This window comes from Callithrix jacchus, chromosome X, assembly GCF_049354715.1.
Source record: "Callithrix jacchus isolate 240 chromosome X, calJac240_pri, whole genome shotgun sequence".
Lineage (NCBI taxonomy): Eukaryota > Metazoa > Chordata > Mammalia > Primates > Cebidae > Callithrix > Callithrix jacchus.
This window is the reverse complement of record NC_133524.1, coordinates 39,012,547-39,033,406: the sequence shown is the minus strand read 5'-3', so window position 1 is coordinate 39,033,406 and position 20,860 is coordinate 39,012,547. Positions and strand designations below refer to the sequence as shown.

The 20,860-nt window shown below is 43.8% G+C and overlaps 1 protein-coding gene across 2 annotated transcripts in view; it reads left to right on the top strand.

Annotated features, from left to right (window-relative positions):
• Positions 1–261: 261 nt before the first annotated feature.
• Positions 262–20,860, top strand: part of SRPX (sushi repeat containing protein X-linked) — a 75,295-nt gene continuing 54,696 nt past the window's right edge. For both annotated transcript variants that reach the window (XM_008989142.4, XM_008989141.3), the window contains exon 1: positions 262–461. In XM_008989142.4, coding sequence (XP_008987390.1) covers positions 365–461 — 97 coding nt within the window. In that variant the 5' untranslated portion in view covers positions 262–364. The remainder of the gene's footprint in view (positions 462–20,860) is intronic.

The following is a 20,860-nucleotide window of genomic DNA, read 5'->3' as shown; positions in this document are numbered from 1 at the left end:
GTGTGTGTGTGTGTGTGTGTGTGTGTGTATTCTGGGTGAGGGGGCGCTCAAATTGGAGCGAAGAAAGATACTCCAGGATATTTCGCTCTGCTGGGGCATGTCTCCAGCGCTCTCTGACCAGAAAAAGCGCTGGCACAAAAGGAGGAGATGGGTGGGCCAGTGCCCCGAACCGCGCAGTTTTCCAGGGGGGCGGAGAAAGGAGGGCAGGCCCCAGGCGGGAAGGAGGGAGGGAAAGAGGCGAGAGGAGGAGTTTTCCAGCCCAGCCTTCGCCCGCCCGCTAACACGCAGTCCCTGGTCTCTTTGGTCTCCTCCCGCCCCTTGGAAGCGCGCTGCGCTGCCGTGGCGAGCTGCTCACCCACTCGCTATGGGGAGCCCCGCACACCAGCCCGCGCTACTGCTGCTGCCACCTCTGCTGCTGCTGCTGCTGCTGCTGCGCGTTCCGCCCAGCCGCAGCTTCCCAGGTAGGATTGGAGGTGTGGCTGCCTCCTCAGCTGGGCACCAAAGAACCCCGGAGTCGCCACTGGGTCCCTTCGCTCGGGATAGAGGGAGGTGCCGGGGGCGCCCTTTGTTTGCGCAGAACTCGTCTTTCGCAGCCTGAGGGTGGCGGTGATGCGGCGCGGGGAAGGCGTCTGGGCACGCGCCGGGGAGAACTGACTGTCCCATCTCCAGGCGCGGGGCGCCCTCGCGGCGGCTGGAGCCCGAGCACCTTCTGCGTCCGGGCTTGCAGAGTTCCAATCAAACTCTTTTCGGTGTAGGAGGCTACAGAGGGAAAGTTTGGCCGCAGACTAGTTTGCTATATTCTCACACCCAGAACTTTGCCTCTCACTTGGTTGCTCGCGGCCAGGGACTGGGAGGCTGGCAGCTTGTCGTGGAAGGAGCCTCTATGCCCTCCCACTAGACGTCCCAGGCTACCCCCGCGAGGCCGGAGGGCACGAGCCACGCTAAAGCGACTTTTGTGGAAGGCACGGGCTGGGCCTCTCCTGAATCTCCTACCCACCCCCCTGCTGGGGATTCTGAGAAAGTCTGCGCCTCTGAGGAAGAGTTGCCAGCTGAGAGTGGTGACATGTGGCATGCACTTGATTAGCCCCAGGGAATGAGGGATACTCGCGCAAGGCTCGGCTGGGCAGAAGGTGCGGCTTATTGCTGGAGGGCGTGGTCTCCGGCATCTAAGGGGGCCCTGGTGTTTCTTGGGGGCTCTCATGGTGTGAGCAAAATTCTCTTTGGAGATGCACTTTAAAAAGCTCCAGCTGGCCGGGCGCGGTGGCTCACGCCTATAATGTCAGCACTTTGGGAGGCCAAGGCGGGTGGATCACGAGGTCAAAAGATCGAGACCATCCTGGTCAACATGGTGAAACCACATCTCTACTAAAAATACAAAAATTAGCTGGGCATTGTGGCGTAGGCCTGTAGTCCCAGCTACTTGGGAGGCTGAGGCAGGAGAATTGCTTGAACCCAGTAGGCGGAGGGTGCGGTGAGCCGAGATCGCGCCATTGCACTCCAGCCTGGGTAACAAGAGGGAGACTCTGTCTCAAAAAAAAAAAAAATAAAAAAAGGTCCAGCTAACTTCCTCACCTTAGAGTCTTAGGTGGTTAGCGAAGAGCTTCAGGGGAGTAGGGCAATGTGCCATGCACTCTTGTTGCCTCGGAATGGAGAGGAAATCCATGGATGTGTTTTAATTTAGTGTTAATGGGAAAGTGGGTGACGTGCGCTATAGGGCGTGGAAATATATGGCTTTGCGTTCAACACTGTGGGCAGTTTAAATCTGGGGTGTGAGAAATGAACCTACTGAGTTCTAATAGAAGGATAGAGGATGCCCATCTTTCTTTTTTTTTCTTTTTTTTGAGACGGAGTTTCTCTCTTGTTACCCAGGCTGGAGTGCAATGGCGCGATCTCGGCTCACCGCAACCTCCGCCTCCCGGGTTCAGGCCATTCTCCAGCCTCAGCCTCCGGAGTAGCTGGGATTACAGGCACGCGCCACCATGCCAAGCTAATTTTTTGTATTTTTAGTAGAGACGGGGTTTCACCAGGTTGACCAGGATGGTCTCGATCTCTTGACCTCGTGATCCACCCGCCTCGGCCTCCCAAAGTGATGGGATTACAGGCTTGAGCCACCGCGCCCGGCCAGGATGCCCATCTTTCTACTAGTGTGCTTGGGAGATGTAGGGATGGCTGCGGGAAATTATCTGCACACACCTAGATGAATGAATGAATAAAACAAATTTGTAAATTAATAAACAGGAACATTTGTGTTTTGAGCTGACTCTTAAGTTTTTTGGGTGCTTTGTAGGAACTGATTCAGGGTAAAGTGGAAAGGAAACTTTATCCTTACTGCCAGGCAACACTCATTCCCATGTGTTAATACCTCCTCCCCCACCCCCTTTAGCAGGAATCAGGTAAAAATGAACCTAGAGGGAAAGAGGAAGTCATTAAGTGCCCCAGAAGCAGCTTTCTGGGAGCAGGGAAAAAAGGTGAGAAGCTAGAGGTAGCTTTTCTGCACTGAACTGGGAGGTGCCTGTGAGCTTCCTGGGAACCTCAACTTCTAGTTGAGCCTTTCTTAAGCAGGGGGACCCTACTCCTTCCCTGCCCGGCCCTCATCTTCCACCTTTATATAGTTTGCTACCAGGGCCCAGACACAGAATCACGAGTTTGCCAGTTTGGGTATTCACTACTATTGGTCTTTTGGGACCTGTCCCTGGCTTTCTTGGTTCCCTCTGCCAGCCTGCAGTCTGCTCTCAACTTGGAGCCACCATGTTCCTGCTTGTCACCACCTCCACTGACTCCTAACCTGCCCTCTGGCTCTGCTCAGACCACAAATGAGCTGAAGCTGATTGGAAGTGCTTGATAAACACTCCTCTTGAGCCTATTTTGGCACAGCTCAATGGGGTCTCTTGGGAAGTATGCTCTGCTGAGGTTGTGAAATCCAGAGGAGGGGATTTCAGTCCAAGCCAGAGGCTTTGGGAGGCTGGGGAGGGGAATCTCTCTAGGTTCTGAGGTCCAAAAGCAAATCATATCGGCTGAGTTCGTCCTAAGAGCTGGGTGACAAATTTTAAAGATAATTTCCGAGACACTCTCTTAGCAAGTGGACATCACATCTCCAGTAAGACAGAAGGTAAAGGCCTTGAATCTGGAACATCTGAAAGAAGATGGAGATCTAGGGCCCCATCAGCAAGTCGATTATGTAACCGTCTGCACGTGAATAGCAAATCTGCCAGAGTGAGAGTAAATCAGTCTCATTCCCACTCCTAGAACATGTCTGAAGTTCTTCCATCTTAGAATTTAATGCAGCTTTTCTGGCTTTCTGATCTATTTTTTGCAGCCTAGCAAAGATACAGTGTCTATAAAAACTCACATGAAGCGTATGGAAAATTTGTAGAAAAGTTGTTTGTGTTTGACTGTGTTTGTATGCTTACAACAGATGAGAATTTTGATTCCGTTCTTTTCTGTTCTTAAAATAATTCTTAAAGCTGTATTTGCATGTGAGATTTTGGAGGTTCACTCTGCCTCCTTCTGCAAACAAGGCTGAAGATGGAGAATGAGCACCATGGCCTCTAAGAAAGGCTTCGTGAATCTTCTTACATCTGGAGAAAACCGGTAAAGTAGTGTGGTTTTACTAGTCAGGAAAACCAAGTGAGATTTGCTAAAAGCCAAACCAGACTACATCAGCTGAAGCAGTCTTCGGAAATACCACATTTGGAGATAAGCACTAGTAATCGAGCACCTGGCTCAGGTTATGTAATTAACGTCTCACCAGGAGCAGGCTCAGAATTTCTATTTAGATTTAAAACATGTAATCAGTTGACAAAAGTACTCTGCAATGAAAAGAAAATATGCTGGGGAGAACAGGTCATTTTCCTCTGGCATTTTCTTCGTTGGTAACACTGTCAGCACAGTACAATGCTCTTTGTTAGTTACTACTCATTTCACACATTTGGGAGCTGAATGAGACACCAGAAACCATTGTTAAAGCAGCCTCTCAGATCTTCCCACCTCATCAGTCTTTGTACCGTAACCAAAGTTCTGCTTTTCTCTTTTAGATTATTACTATAACATTCTCACTTTTGGTCTCTAATTCTGGCTCATTTTACTTTCTCAGTGTAGATAATGGTCTTTTAAGTCCATTGACTTTAGTATTGTTTTTTATCACACCACTCCCCTACTCAAAAACTTAGGGCAGTAGCTCCCTGTTCTCTCTCAAGTAGAAAGTTCTCAGTTGTTTTTAGGGGGCTACACAGTTTGCTTCTAGCCTAATTTTCCAGTCTTTTCGCCATGGTATCCTAAAATCCTATCCTTAAAGAACTTGAGTCACATTTTCCTTCTTGGCAGATGCTACTTTCTACATCTGGAATCCTTCCCCCTGGCTATTTGTCTAAATTCTGCCCATCATTCAGCAACACCCCCACTTTGATGAGACCTTTCCTTGATCGCTCCAATCGGAAACCATTTGCCTTCCTTTTAACACCCATGGGCTGACCCGCTCATGTTTCTTTTGTATTTGTCACATATATTACATACATGATAATGCTGTACATTATCATAATTTATGCGCTCTTCTCCTTGTAGATTCTGAGCCCTTGAAAGGAGGGGCTGTGCTACGTCTCACCCTTATTTGTATTTCCCACAGTGCCTAGCAGAGCCCTTTGTGCCAAATGGATATTTGTGCTTAATAAATTAACAGCGCCTGTAACTCCAGTGATGGGCCACTGGACAGGAAAGGAGCTGCGGGAAACATGTACACAGGTACACAGGGCTTTGTGCCACCATGAATCTACGTACATAGAAACGATGGCTTACTGGCTACAGGGGTTCCTTTTAAATCTACGAACACTCTCTGTTTAAGCAATAACCTTCTCCGTTGGGGGCTGTAAGATGAGAGACTAACTGCAGCCACAAGCTGGAGTTTGCATTTATTATTTTTGTTGGCCACCTTGTTCTGTGCCTTTCCAAAGTGGTTGAATGGTTTCCTTAGTAAACGCAAATATGTGTGCTACATCAATTCCCCTTTCAGAGAACACAACTGAAATTGGTAATTGAAAAGGAAGAGAGAATTTGAACAGAAGAAGGTTTAGTTTTGCCAGGCTATAGCATAGTATGAAATTTGTTACAGGCAAGTTATGATTGATGCCCAGGTTAAAGATTGGCTTCCAAAATAGCAGTATGAATAATAACCTCTCCCAAGTTCCAGTTCATAGGGAGTTTCTCAAACTAGCCCCTCAGTTCTTGCCTGTGTGATGTCTTAACTGCTAACTTTAATGGGCTATTTGTTTTCGGAGGGTGGTCTTTTAAGCCTGAATCTTTGTCTGAGAAATTTGGGTTTAGTTCTGAAATAGAATCAGTTTCTACCTTTTTAAATAAAACCTGGGATCTGCCCAGAGACTTATTTTTAAAGTTAACACTGAATGAAGGAGTTTTTATGTGCTTGGGAGATCACAATGGAGAAGGTACGTAATTTCTTCTCTCTTGTAGCTTTCTGTCTTATGGGGAAATAGAGACATAGTTATTTAAGGTATTATAATACAAGTGGATTGATAGGCCCAGGGAACACTGAGAGGAGCTATGTGGGAACACTGGGATTGGTTAATGAAGAATGATGCTGAGGCTTGCTGATGTGGAGATGGTGGCACCAAAAGCCCAAGAAAGGTGAAAGTAGAGGATGTGTGGACTTCTCTGAGAATGTTTTGAAATTGGAAACAAAAATCTGTGAGTGTCCTTGTTCTGGGGAGATGGCTCTATTCCGATTCAAAATCACTAGTTACTAGAGCATTTTCATGAATTCTGTGAGAAAATGTGTACTTAATGGGCAGAAAAATCAATGTACAGAGTAAGATGAAATTACCAGAGTAGGTAAACTTTTATTGAACCAGTGAGCAGCTGGCCTTTCCAGTTATAGCCAGGTGTATAGTTTCCAGTTCTTCTCACTTAAAAAGGAGCACCAAGCTAAACAGATGTAATCGTAAACTCTAAGTGCCTTCAGGCCTGGGCTGGTAACTTGCTGTACCCTCCTGCCCCACTTAGTACAGTGTGACTTGGGGGATGATCTTCAGTCAGTATTTGTGGATTAATTGATTGAAGTAATTGTGACAGGGAATCAAAGCATTCTATTTCAATCTGTCCTTTAGGATTTAACCAGAATTTCCAAGATGACATTTCCCTGAGAAAACAGATTGCAAGATAGCTAAATGCCAAAGGAAATTTGTCCATTTGGACAGGCAACGAACCAGGGTATAGTTAATTGCAAAGGCTCTTGGATGTCAAATCACCCTAAGACACTATTCTAAGAGACTTAGAAATTCAAGGGAGTTCTGGGGGCAGGATTTGCAGATAAAGATTTAGAAGAAAAGCTTGTGCAAGAGAAAAGTCTTTGGTAGCATTGCTAAGCTCCTAAGTTTTCCAGATGATAATTGGTAGCACCTGGATCTTATGGTGCCTGGCACATTCTGACTTCAGAAACCTCTGGAGTACTCATTCCCGAGCTGAGTGATTCACTCACCCGTAATCCTTAGCTCACACTGGATGCCTCTTTATGCATTGTTCTCCAGGGAGAAGATAAATGGGTTTGGACATAATAGCTTGGATTATCCCAGAGGTTTGGGGTTGTTAATTGAGCATATTGGTTTTCAAACTTTCTTGTGAGTAATAGATCCAAACATAGAATCTGGGGACAGACTTTCTGCCTTGGCCTTGAGATATCAATACAATATTCCTTCTGTCTCACTCTTACAGTGACCTGTAGTGTGATGGGTCACATGTACTAGCAGCTCATTTCCCCTGCTGTCACTAGCAGTTTGCAATGTACATCCAGTTGTACTTAATGAGCATCTCCTCAATGCTGATTACACGCCATGATCTGCTAATGGATGACCCTGGCCTGCCACTTATTGTGTGGGTGGCTGAGCTGAATGACCCTACCAATCTCAGCCATCCAAGATTGTTCAAAAACATTGGTTAAATTAGGGCCACAGAGTGAGAAGCCAAGGTTTGGCAGGACCATTGTGGAGTGGTGAGGAAGTGGTGGCGTGGCTACATCCTCCACCTTCCGAGATTCTGCCCACAGAGTGGCCATTCCTTATAGGAACTCTGACAGACATGTTGCTACTGATTCAGTATTAGTCAGATCCAGGCTCCAATTCCTTTCAATCCCCAATACTGAAATTCAGTTTTCACTTAGATTTTAATTCAGCTTTCCAAGGGGGTAAGGTCATTGTGTCACACCATTACCTATTCATGGATCTGATGCATCCAACCACGTGAGCAGGTTGTGGGGTCTTGTTCATTTTTGTATTCTCATGGTCTAGCAGGGAGCCTGACTTCTGGGAAGCTCTCAGTGGGTCTGTGGAGTGACATATGCTGGGGATCATGCCTCTGGCCAGTTTTGAGGCTCTGTGTAGGTGTCTTGGGCTTTATTGAGATTTCTGCAGGAATTTCACTGGTCCACACCCAGGCACTCTTTCATGGGCTGCCTAATTCATGGACCCATGGAACCTCAGACTGGGAGGATGCCTGAGATGGTAACTTGCCCTGCATTTTTGGGAGGAGCCTCTGAGGCTCAGCAAGATGAAGGGATTTGTCTGGGGTCACACAGAGAGTTAAAGGCAGAGTTGGGAGTAGAGCTCAGTCTAGTGGCTATAGCATTCCTTTTACTTCATAGGCATGCATTGAATTCAGTTTTTGAGTGGTTCCTATGTGTCAGGCATCCTGTGGGGTACCAGAGATAAGCAGGCAAGAATGAATGGCACTGAGCATTTGATATGGTTTGCATCTGTGTCCCCACCCAAATCTCATGTTGAAATGCAATCTTCAGTGCTGGAGGTGTGGCCTGGCCGCATGATGGTATTAAACCATTCCCTTTGGTGTTATCTTTGCAATAGTAAGTTGTTACAAGATCTGGTTGTTTTGAATGTATGTAGCATCTCCTCCTTCCTCTCTTGCTCCTGCTCTGTCCATGTAAGACATTCCTGCTTCTCCTTTGCCTTCTGCCTTGATAAGTTTCCTGAGGCCTCCTCAGAGGTAGAAGCCGCTGTGCTTCCTGTACAACCTGCAGAACCATGATCCAGTTAAACCTCTTTTCTTTATAAATTACCCAGTCTCAAGTATTTTTTATAGCAGTGTGAAAATGGACTAATACAGCATTGTTCACTGAGCCCCTGTCTGGGGTGTATCTCAGGACTATTCTTTACGTTGACACTTGGCTGCATTCTCGGCATCTCATATCTAGAGCTGTTTGGATGTTTTTCAAGAGTTCTGAGAAGTTGCTGCCCCAGTGTTGGTCCTTGCCCTCTTTTGAGGTTGTCAGAGTCCTAAATGCTTCATATCTATACCACTTGCTTTGAGACTCTCAACTGATTTGTGATTACATTGATAACCATTTTATTGAGATAGAAATCACGTACCATACATCATTCATTTAAACTGTACAATTCAATGGTCTTAGCGTATTCACAGAGTTGTGCATTCATCACCACAACCAATTTTAGAATGTTTTTATTGCCTCCAAAGTAAACTCCAAACCCATTAGCCATTTCCCAATCCCCCATCCCTAGGCAAGCACTAATCTATTTTATGCCTCTATAGATTTGCCTACACTTGACCTTCCATAAAAATGGAATTACACAGTATTTATCCTTTTGTGTCTGGCTTCTTTCACTTAGCACAGTGCTTTTGAGGTTCAACTGTGGCAGGATACTGGCCAGAGTCATCCAGTGGTGCCTGGCCTCCTCTCAGTGCTGGCTGTAAGGCCACCGCCAGTGCATAAAGCACCTTTGGGTGAGTTAGAAAAAGATGTACCCATCTGGGCACATGTAGATCTGTGGGCGCAGGGCTTGGTCAGGAGACAGACTTTGGGCTAACTAAGAAAAGGACAGAGGAGGCCCAAGACTCAAGGACTTGAGTCCTTGAGTCTAAGGATTCAAAACTTGGAGAGTGGAGGGCAGGCTGGATTTGAGACCCCATTTTCTCTTTTTAAGGGTGTGATGGTGGGTGCTGTAGTGCAGGAAACATCCTGAACTGTATCTATGTAGTCCTGGATGTTAGTAGCTCAGCTCCAAGTGGGACAAGCTGTGGACCCCATATTCTTTTAGAGCTTGTGACTCTGTTTTACAGAGTCCTTTTAAAAGAACAAAACAAAAAGTTGTGCTTGCATGCAGAAGCTCAGGCCCAAACTCAAAACATACTGAATCAGCATCTTAATTTTAACAAGATCCCTCCAGTGATTCTTCTACATGATGAATAGTGGGAAGTACTGGTCTGATGAATGAGTTCAGCCCTTGGCCGAGACAGGGTGGCTTGCCTGTGTATAACTGCTACACAGTGGCTCACTTCCCCTCCTCTCCCTTTTCCTGTTGGCTCTGCCTTCACCACTGAATCCTCTGGCCTTTCTTTCCTAAGTCCCTGACATTCCTGAGATAAGCACGTACAGCCTGTAGGTTTTTTCTCCCTTCCCTAACTCAAAAACAAATGCAAACCCACTTGACTTCATCTCCTTTTAAGTCTTTCTTTTAGGAATACGGCCCCTGCCTGGCTTAGCCAGGCAGCAGCAAAGCACATCTTCAGACTGATTGGTAACAGGGGGCTTGCATGGCTTTTCCCTGCAGCTAAGATGTATTAATACCTTATGAATAACTTCAGCTGTCAAGAAAACCAGGCTAGTGTGATCAGGGCTGATCCTGCCTCTCTGGCGAGACTCCTGGGGCTGAGAATTTCTGGAAGTGATCAGCTCTTAAAGACACAGGGACTTCTTATCTTCATGCCAGAAATCAATGCCACTGAGATTAGTGGGGAGGCAGCACCTTGGGAGATGCGTGAGAGTGAGACCAGTGAGTTAGTCAAGAAAACACACCCAGCCCTTCACATTAAGTGGATTAGTCAGGAAAACACACCCAGCCCCTCACATTAAGCCCCCCAAGCTCCATGAACTGGGGACATCAGGAAGACTGAACTGTTAACAGCTCTTAAAGGGGGCCTCTCACCTTTTCAGGGAGTTGGGTGGGTAAGTAGTTTCCAACCCAGCAATGGTATTTTTCTTTTCTTTTTCTTTTGAGATGGAGTCTTGCTCTGTCACCCAGGCTGGAGTGTGGTGGCATGATCTCGGCTCAATGCAACCTCTACCTCCCAGGTTCAAGCAATTCTCCTGCCTCTGCCTCCCAAGTAGCTGGGATTACAGGTGTGTACCACCACGCCCAGCTAATTTTCATGTTCTTTAGTAGAGAAGGGGATTCACCATGTTGGCCAGGCTGATCTCAAACTCCTGACCTCAAGTGATCTGCCCACCTCAGCCTCCCAAAGTGTGGGGATTACAAGTGTGAGCCACTGTGCCTGGCCAACAATGGTATTTGTACAGGCTGAATTAGGATCACATGGGGAGTTTGATGAACTACGGTTTCCCTGGCTCTACCTCTGTGCATTTTGATTTGGTAGATCTAGGGTAGGGACCAGTAATCTAGGGTGAGGGTCTGCAAACTAAGTCCAGGCAGGCCAATGATGGCTTACTGCCAGTTTTTATATGATTAATTGAGTTAATAATGGTTTTAACACTTTAAACTGATTGAAAAATCAAAAGAATAATAAGGCTTTGTGACACATGAAAATGATATGAAATTTAAATTTCAGTGTCATTGGAACACAGCCATGTTCATTCCCTTGGGTATTTGTCGATGGCTACTTGGTGATGCAATGGCACTTAAGTAGTTGTGACAGAGTCCATATGGCCTACAAAGCTGAAATATTTTTCTTTACTAAAAATGTTTGCCAAACCCCTAATCCAAGGCCTTACTCAAAGTGTGGTTCAATAACCAGCCTCACCTGGGAGCTTTATAGAAATGTAGAATCTTGAACACCATCACAGATATGAAATAAGCACCTACCTTCTAACAAGATGCCTGGGTGTTTGGGGCTACTTCTTCCCCACCATGAGACTCAGCTCAGGACTCATCTTGGAGGTCCAGGCCAGCATGCTATAGCTAGCCTTGTATACAGTTAATTTATCTGACATATAACTGGGTATCTCATTCTTAAGGTTTGAGGCTTGGTAACCTCCTGATATCTTAGATTCTCTAAAAACTAGGTCACTGTTTTGTTCTTGCCAATTCCTGCCTAAGATCCAGTGTCCTAATTTGAGGCTGGAAGTGGACTGGCCTTTGCTACTTGCTGACAGACTTCCTTAATGCTTCCTGGATTTCTAGACACCAGTTTCCAGATGTGCCGCCCTGCCAGGATCTTGCTATGTAGTATAGCCCATACCCCTCCACCATGTCCTACTTCCTTCCATGAAGCACTGCTTCCCACAGACATTGAGAAGTGGTGTATGGGCAGCAGGATGCATTGTAATTTAGTTGCAAAAGGCTGGGTTAAATAGGTTTCTTTGTTGCAGGACTGCTCAGGGTCATTGATATGCCAATGTACCTTGTTACTCTCTGAGAGAGGATGAGGAGAAATAGTGAGGACCACAGAATCTCTAAGTGGGCTCTGCAGACCAGCAGCAATGGCAGCAGCATCTCCTGGGAAATTAGTAGATACATACATTCTCAGGCCACACCCCAGAGCTACTGAATCAGAAGCTGGGTATGTGGGAAGTGAGCCTAGCCATCTGTGTTTTAGCAGATCCTCCAAGTGATTCTTATACACACTCAAGCATGAGAACCACTGGTGTGGACATTTCAAAATGGTTTTCTCCGAACATCTCATTAGCCTAGTGTTTCACCTTTGTTGATTTCAATGAACACTGTGTTTCTGGTTTCAGGACAAGATATTTGGGAACATGATATTGAATTCCCTGAAGCATTTACTGGTGGCAGTGACCACTGCAGGCTTGGGGAGGTGGGGGTGGGAAAAAAAAACCAAACCTTTGGGTGTATCATCTGTCACACATCTGTCTCTTTAGCAATTGTGTCTTGGTTAGAGGAAGTTTCCTTGAGTTGAAAGCCATCAACTTTTGGCTATTGCAAACATATGTTTTTTAAAATGTGTTTTGTGTATTAAAATGTAAAGAAATCTGGGGAACAGGCCTTGGGGTGTTTCTCTCTCTTCTTCACATTGCTTCCTTTCAGAATACTCTCTTCTGTAAGATTTCCTTATCCAAATTCCAAACCCATCTTTTCAGGCCAGCCAAGTCCAAATGGCTTTCATTTGAGTGAGTGACCCTTTTCTCCATGGGAAGCCTCAGGACACATTCAGATAGGAGGGAAACTGTGGCTCTCAGCATGAGGAGGCTGTGCCTTCCTTCTCAAGGCTCAGCTTACTCCCTCTCATTCTAGACCTTCTTCCTTTGCCTTCCAGGGCCAGTGGTGTCACAGCCATGGGCCTGTGTGTAAACACTTTTTGGTCTTTACTCTCTGAGGATATGTAACTGTTGTGTTGTCACTTAGTTAGAAATTCTCAGTGATAGTGAGGCTTGAGGGTGAGTTGAGAGTAAGCACTAAGTTATTCTATTTCCTCCACGGGCTGGCCGCTGAGGAGAGGACTGAGGATTGAGAAAGCATGCAGACCTTGATTTTCAGTGAAAGTAGATGAGAAAACTGACAACTTCCATTTCTATACATGTTTTCCCCAGGTGCGGGGGTGGGAGAAAATAGATATTATAGTTTACTTTTCTTGGCTTTGTGGTTGAATGCTACACTTATCTATAAAATGGCCCATTTGATATTGCAGATGAGCTGAAAGTGTCCTCTGATGAATGTACTGTAACAAACCTTTTAAAAATTATAGGCTGACCTTTTTTTCCAAATATTTTTTGCAAAAAAATATTATAGACTGAGGATGTTGGTTCATACCTATAATCCCAGCACTTTGAGAGGCCTAGGCGAGGATGACTTGAGCCCAGGAGTTTTGAGACCAGCCTGGGCGACATAGTGAGACCCTCTCTCTCTAAAAAAAAAAAAAAAGAAATTAGTCAGGTGTGGTGGCACTCACGTGTAGTCTCAGCTACTCGGGGGCTGAGGTGGGAGAATCACTTCAACCCAGGAGGTTGAGGGTGCAGTGAGCCTTGATCATGCAGTGTACTCCAGACTGGGTGATAGAGTGAGTCCCTGTCTTTAAAATAAAATTATAAAAGTAAAACATGTTCATTATGAAAATATTCAAACAGAGACATAAAAAGTTGAAAGCAGGCCCACCCTTCATTTTCCTCTTGATTCCATTCTCTTTTTCTGAAGTCGCTAATCAATAGTTGAATATAAACGTCGGGACACATTTCTATGCTTGTGATTCTTAAATAAACAAGGTGAAAAAGAATGTACTGCTACATGTAACAACAGGGATGAATGTCATAGACATAATGTTCAGTGAAATAAACTAGACACAGAAGAGTATACATGACAATTCCATTTACACAAAGTTCAACAACAATGTGCAATACTAGTCCATAGTGTTACAAGTGAGAATAGCAGTTGTCTTTATGGGATAGCCACTGGGAGGGGCCACAAAGGGGTCTTCAAGGGTGCCAGAAGTGTTCTGTATCTTGATCTGGGTTGGGAGGTCTCATGGATATGCACATAGAATGTATAGAGCCATATATACTTAAGATTTGTGCCCTTTACTGTATATGTTTACCTCAATTACAAAGCAACAAAATACCCACAAATGTATGTGTGGACAGGGCACGAATGGATTTAAGATGATTCTGTTAAATTTCCATGCCATCGCCTAGGGGGACTTTGGACATATGTGGTAGTGCTTCGGGTTGTCATAGTGATGGAGAAGGCCAGGCCTGCACAGTAAAGAATTGGCCCCCGTCAGAATGCCCACAGCACCCACACTGAAAAACACTGTTTTAAAAGTTTGCAGACTATTCTCTTAGGCAGGTGTTCAGAATATGGGGTAGACCTTTGAAACAGTCTTGCCTAGATCTTTACTCTGTTTTTGTTTAAATGGAGATGAAGCCTCAAGAGCTGATATGGATGGATGGGTTCTTGATTTGTTTTTGCTTTCTAAGCCAAACTGTAAAGGAGTGGAATCATCTCATTTGCCGGGGAACAGAGGCAATTTAATAACCCTCAAATGTGAACTTGATGCAAGAGAGGGCTCTTTTCCAGCTCAGTGTCTCCCTCCCATGCTCATAGCTCTCTGAGGCCATCTGGCCTCAGCCAGTGTCTTGGTCTGGAGTATTCTGCTGAAAGTCTTACTGCATCCTCCTGTTTTTTTTTTTGGATTTCCCCTGTGTCCCATTTGACCTCTACAGAGGAGAGTTAAGCCTTTGAAGGACCACATGCCACATCACAAATTGCTTTTGTTGTACTGTCTGGTTTTACTTTAAAGGCTAGCCCTCTCTTTGTCTGCCTGTGTTGACTGAGGACAGTCAGGCTCCAGAGCTTTGGGAATGTCCTTGGTGAGAACAGGAGTTGGCATTTATTGAGGTCTCCTGCTTTGGACTGAAATCCTCAGATTTTGGTGCCTGTCTTTTTTCTGTTCCTACTCTCTCCCAGCTCTGGGCAATGGGCAGGGACACACTTTGGGCCTTTGTAGTATTAAACAATAGAAGGAGACTAAGTTGGATAAATATTATTTTTCCCTTGGACCAAAGTAATACCTTCATTTATAAAGCTTTTCTTTTCTTTTTATTGGCTCTGTAAAGTAGGGCCACAATTGATATTTCACAAGCCACATGCTGTTTTAATTGTCTTGGCTAATTAAAGGCAGAGTGCCTGGGGATTATGGATGCCATGGACTCTGCCTAGAGTCCTCCTTTTGGGGTCTGCACAGAAGAGTTTGAATAAGTGGATGGAATATTGTATAATATTGTCTCTGATGAAACGGCTGTAGAAGCAAGGCTGCCTCTGAGAGCTCAGGTCTGGCAGGGATCATCCTCTCACCAGCCAGCCATTCTACTGCCATTTATTTCCGGATGAAATAAAGTTAAAATGAACATTTAAGAGTGGCCTCAATGGGGAAAGAAGATACACAGGGTGGTGTTTGGATGCAAGAGAGGGAGTAAGAGTCCCCAGTAGGATGGAGCCCCAGTTTCCCACAACAGTGACTCAGAGCAGTTGCCCAGTGAGCAGTACCCTTATTGTCTTTCTTCCCTTCTCTGTCTCTCTGCTCTAGTCCATCACTATGCTTCCTAGGATCACTTCCCAAATGAACTATTTGTACTTTGTCTTAGAGTATGCTTTTGGAGGACCTCAGACAATGGCTAAGCTGGAACTTAACCCAGGGTTTTGATTTCTGATCCAGAGTTCTGTGTACTGCTGAATTGAGTCCTGCTGAATAGAGGTCACTGAGTAAACTGTAAGGAAGATTTCTATGATGGACGCTTGGAGGTCGTTTCACTTATCTTTTGCTGCATAAGAAACCACCCCAAAACGTAGTGATTTAACTCAGTGACAACTGTGTATTTACTTATGATCCTGCAGTTTTGGCAGGACTCAGGGGGATGGCTCATCTCTGGTTCACATGTCTGCGGTGACTCATTTGGGGCTAGAGGATTCAAGATGGTTCCACTCATGTGTCTGACACTTCGTCTGGGATGACTGAAATGGCTGGGATGGCTGGTCCCTCTCTCTGCCTCTCTGCAGTCTGCATGGTTTAGCTCTTTTCTGTCTCCCCATATTGCCTTACCCTCCAGCAGGAAGCTGGCAGTACATGCATCTGGCCTCCTAGTGGATAAAAGCCAAAGCTACCGGGAACTTAAGGCATAGCTCCAGAACTGTCACAGCATCACTTCTGTTACATTTTATTAGTCAAAGAAAATCGCAAGGCAGGCTCATATTTGGGATGGTGGTGGTCGTGGATGGAGTCTACTTCTTATATGCAGGTGCAGGGTTGGAGGAATTGCTGGTGGCCACTTTGCAGGCAATTTACTACAGGGCTGGTTTGGGAAGGGATATTTGAGATGGAAGTTTAATTTTCCAGGATGTTTGGTAGGTGCATTCTGATTAAATGGTGGACCCCAGGTTGCTAGCCAGGTGTATTAGGCTGTTTAGCTACACAATGTGGCATATGCAGGTTCATTGAAAGTTCATAGAAATGAGTAAGTTGGCAGCCTTGGGAATATCCAAGGCTCATTTTCTAATGCTTATTGGTACTAGCACTACCTCCCTCCCCTGCTATCTCAGACTTCTCTCTCTCCCTTGTAGCAAAGGCAAATACTTTATTAAACAAAAGTTAACTCAAAATAGATTATAGACCTAAATATAAAGCCTATAAGTAAGAAACTTCTTGATGACAACATGGGAGAAAATCTTTGTGAACTTGAGTTAGGCAAAGATTTCTTGAATATGACACCAAAAGCATGGTCTATAAAAGATATAATTGGTAAAGTTTACTTTATTCAAATTTAAAACTTCTCTTCCAAAGACCCCACTAAAAGAGTAAAAAGAAATATATAATGAATCTGGAAAACATCATTCTCGGCAAACTGACCCAAGAACAGAAAATCAAACACCACATGTTCTCACTCATAGGCGGCTGTTGAACAATGAGAACACATGGACACAGGGAGGGGAGCATCACACACTGGGGTCAGCTGGAGGAGGCTGGGGTAGGGAGGGTGGGAAGGGATAACATCAGGAGAAATGCCAAATATAGTAGATTGGGGAACGGAGGCTGCAAGCCACCTTGCCATGTATGTACCTATGCATCAACCCTGCATGATCTGCACATGTACCTTAGAACACAAAGTACAATAAAAAAAAGAGAACTCTCTAAGCTCAATAACAAGAAAAAAAGCCACCTAATTTTTAAAATAGACAAAATATTTGAACAGATACTTAAACCAAAGATGTTCAGTATTATTATCTACCTGCTAACTGGATTAAATTCAGGCGACTTAACCTCTGCTCATGTCTGCCAAGTGTGAACAAAGCCACTGGCTCTTTTAGGAAGTGATTTGTAATATACAGTGCAAATGTAAGGTATGGTTATACCTCCCACAATATAACTTGCACATATTTCTGCTCCTTGTAGAGGGCTGACTAGCTGTTTTCTCTGTCTCTCTCACTGGAGTTAGTGTGACAGACACCCGCAAATTGCTAGCCATGGCCATTTAGTAACCACTGGCCACTGGCAATCTGAGGCAGATCATTTACTGTAAGCTCAAGTGGACGTGGGTGTCTCCTACCATGCTTTTCCAAGCCAGGCTGGTTTTTAGGGCTCCCTAAAAAAACTCTCACTGCCTACTTGTTCTGCCCTCAAGTGTCCTGATGTTCTTTCATTTCAAGGAACTTGCAGCATTCGAGCTTGTAACAAAGGGCATTTCGTCTTCCTTGGCACTATTGTTATATAAGAAATTTACTTTGACTTTGATTTTTTTCTTTGAATTCATTTGTAAGCAGTGGCGAAGTTTGAAATATATTACTTTCTATTATCATAAATTATTTTTCTCAGGACCTAATGTTAAATATAATGCGAGTGCTTAATAAGGATACTGATTACATGAGAAGTAAGTAACAGAACAGTTTTCATCTAGTTTCTAAATTTGGGGAAAAGAAGCTTGGATGAACAGCTGCAATGTGCCAAATAATTTCCCACATTTTTAAATCCCAAAGACCCCTCTTCATGCATTTAACATTCCTGAAATTTCTGGAATAAAAATCACAAGAAGAGCACACAAGGTTTTAAAAAGTGACTTTATACTTGAGGTGTACTTGCCAATTGGAAATTTTTGTGCAGATCTGTTTCTGGGTGCTTTATTTGGATCCATTGGTTTATGTGCTTATGTCTTCACTAATACCAGTACTGTATTGATGTCTTGATTACTGTAATTTTGTAATATGTCTTAAACTTGGGTAGTGTGATTACACTAAATTTATTCTTCTTTTCCAAATTGTTTTGGCTATAAATTTCATATAAATTTTAGAATCAGCTTGTTTATATCTGCAAAAATCTTGCTAGTATTCTGATGGCAATTATGTTACATCTACTGATCAGTTTGGGGGAAAACTGATGTCTTTACTATTTGAATCTTTTAATCCATGAACACGGTACATCTCTCTATTTATTTAGGTCTTAGTTGATTTCTTTCAAAAATATTTTGTAGTTTTCAGTATATAGATCCCATACATGTTTTGTTAGACTTATAAGTATTTCATTTTTTTTTCTGTGGCTACTGGAAACTCTTTTTTCTTAATTTTACTCCCTAATAGTTTACTGGAAGTATATGGAAATACAATTGATTTTTGTGGTTTGACTTCGCATCTTGTAATATTGCTAATCTCAAGTGTTATTTTGTCGATTCTTTGGGATTTTCTACATAGACAGTTCTATCATCTGTGAATAAGGACAGGTTTATTTGTTTTTCTTTTCTCTCCCTTCTCCTCTCCTCTCCTCTCCTCTCCTCTCCTCTCCTCTCCTCTCCTCTCCTCTCCTCTCCTCTCCTCTCCTCTCCTCTCCTCTCCTCTCCTCTCCTCTCCTCTCCTCTCCTCTCCTCTCCTCTCCTCTCCTCTCCTCCCCTCCCCTCCCCTCCCCTCCCCTCCCCTCCCCTCCCCTCCTCTCCTCCTCTCCTCCTCTCCTCTCCTCCCCCTCCTCTCCTCTCCTCTCCTCCCCTCCCCTCTCCTCCCCTCCCCTCCCCTCCTCTCCTCCCCTCCCCTCCCCTCCCCTCCCCTCCCCTTTCCTCTCCTCTCCTCTCCTCTCCTCTCCTCTCCTCTCCTCTCCTCTCCTCTCCTCTCCTCTCCTCTCCTCTTTTGACCTTGATGGTGAAAAGTCTTTTGTGTGAGGTTTTATAGTTACTACAATTTAGAGAAAGGATTGGATTGTTTATCATTGGAAAACACTTTCTGTTTTCTAAAGATATGTCTACCAGGATGAGAGAATAAAAAAATCATGATCTAAAAAGTGGGGAGTAATAGTCTTTTGGAGTCACTGTGAAAGTTCAGAGGGATGATATATTTGTACCTGGAGCAAATAGGTTACATTTGTTCCTTTAAGTAAATCCTGTCCCATCCAAAAACCTATTTATTGACATTGGCTCATTTTTGAAAGCCTTTTTAAAATGAGCTAATGTCAGTAAATGTGTTAACAATGAAAGCAACCAACAATGCAGAATGATTATGCATTAAATGCTGTGTGTTTACTGTGGTTTGAATGTTTGTCCCATCCATAAATCATGTTGAGATTTAATTGCTATAGTTACAGTATTAAGCGGTGTGACCTTTACGAGGTGATTGGGCCATTAGGGCTCTGCTTTCATGAATGGATTAATGCCATTATACAGGAGTGGGTTGTTAGTTATCTCGAAAACGGTTCCTGATCAAAGGGAAGAGTTTGCCCCCTCTTTCCCTTTCTGTCTCATGCACTTCTTTCTGCCCTTCTGTCATGAGATGATGCAGCATTAAGGCGTCACCAGATAACAGTGCCATGTTCTGGGACTTCTCAGCCTCCAGAATTGTGAGCTGAATAAATTTCTCCTCCTTATTAATTACCTGGTCTATGATTATTATAACAACAGACAATGTACTAGGACAGTGTCCTTCTTCTGCTTTATAGCTGATTTGAAAAGTGAACAAGTAACCCTGCTTGTAGTCTGAGAAATGGAAATTTGGGAGTTGAGGGAGATTCAGGAAAAGATGATCTTTCACATAGATGAGGCTATTGTCAAACTTTTCATTAAATTGCTTTTATTTTGGGCCTTGTATTGGTATCATCAAACATTAAACAGTCTTAAAAAGTAAGTGAAATTATATCCAGTCATCTATAAAAGAGTGAATTGTGAGGAATTATGTGGCTTATTTCCCAGTAGAGTCAAGTGATTTCACATTCTGCAGCAGATCCATGAGGCACACAAATCACATGAAAGGTGGCCATAGCTCAGGTGCTTGGCTCAGCTTCCTATTCTGTCTGAGCTATTTCTAATCACAGATGAACCAGCCACATATCCTTATTTTGAGCAGACATCTGAAATTGACTTCAGCTTAATTCCAATGAAGCTGAGGATTGGAAAACATTTGTGTTAACATCTACATTCTGTTCAAAACATCAACAAAAGCCAATTCCCCAAATTAATAGGCTCTTTTGAAGTCTTCTCTTTTGAATAAACAGTATTAACATGTAATTCATCATTAACTCATAAAAACACTTCAGTAATATAAATCAGGGTTGAAGTCTAAGACAAAGCCATTCTGCTTTCAATTAGAGCATCCCAATCTGGCATCTGAGATCTTTTCTCTTTTTCCCCAGCCACTCTGTTATTTTGTCAATCTCATCTCCCTCCTCATTTATATCCTGCTCACTCTCTAGAAATCAAGTCTTTCCCTCAGATGTAATATCTGCATCTTAATGTTAAAAATAGTTGATAGAATATACCAATTCCATGTTTAAACAGGAAGAAACTAAGACTCCTGAGAGGTGGTGGGGTGGGACAGTCACATGGCTAGCTAGTAGTAGAGCTAGATGAGGATTCTTAGCATCCCACTCCATTATTTTACTTCTAGTCTTCTAGAAAGACTCTGTGCTGTTCCCAGAATCTCGCCTTTGAACTATCACACGAAGTTTTTAATTCACTCGCAAATATTTTCCAATATCTTATAAGTATATGAAAGAAAACCAACTTTTGATGTCATTATGTTAGTGCAAAAGTAATTGCATTTTTTGCCAATGGCAATGGAAAAAAAAGTAATTACTTTTGCACCAAAACTATAGAAGTCAAGATAGTGGCAGGTTTCTGATCATGTTCTGTTTCTTAATCTGAGTTCTGTTACATGGGTGTGTTCAGTTTATAATAATTCTTTGAGTTGTGCACTTAAAAAAATAAAGTATTTATTAAAAGTATACAAAAAAAGAGCTAACTCCAGTTGTGGACAGGCTGGGAAATGTGAGTAAGAGGGGACAAGTGGCTTTTGGTATTATTCCTGATTTTTGCTTGTGCCACAGAACTTAATATGCTACTAATGTCCTTTATTATGCAATGAGTCACCTTTCTCATCCAGCTTAAAAATGAATT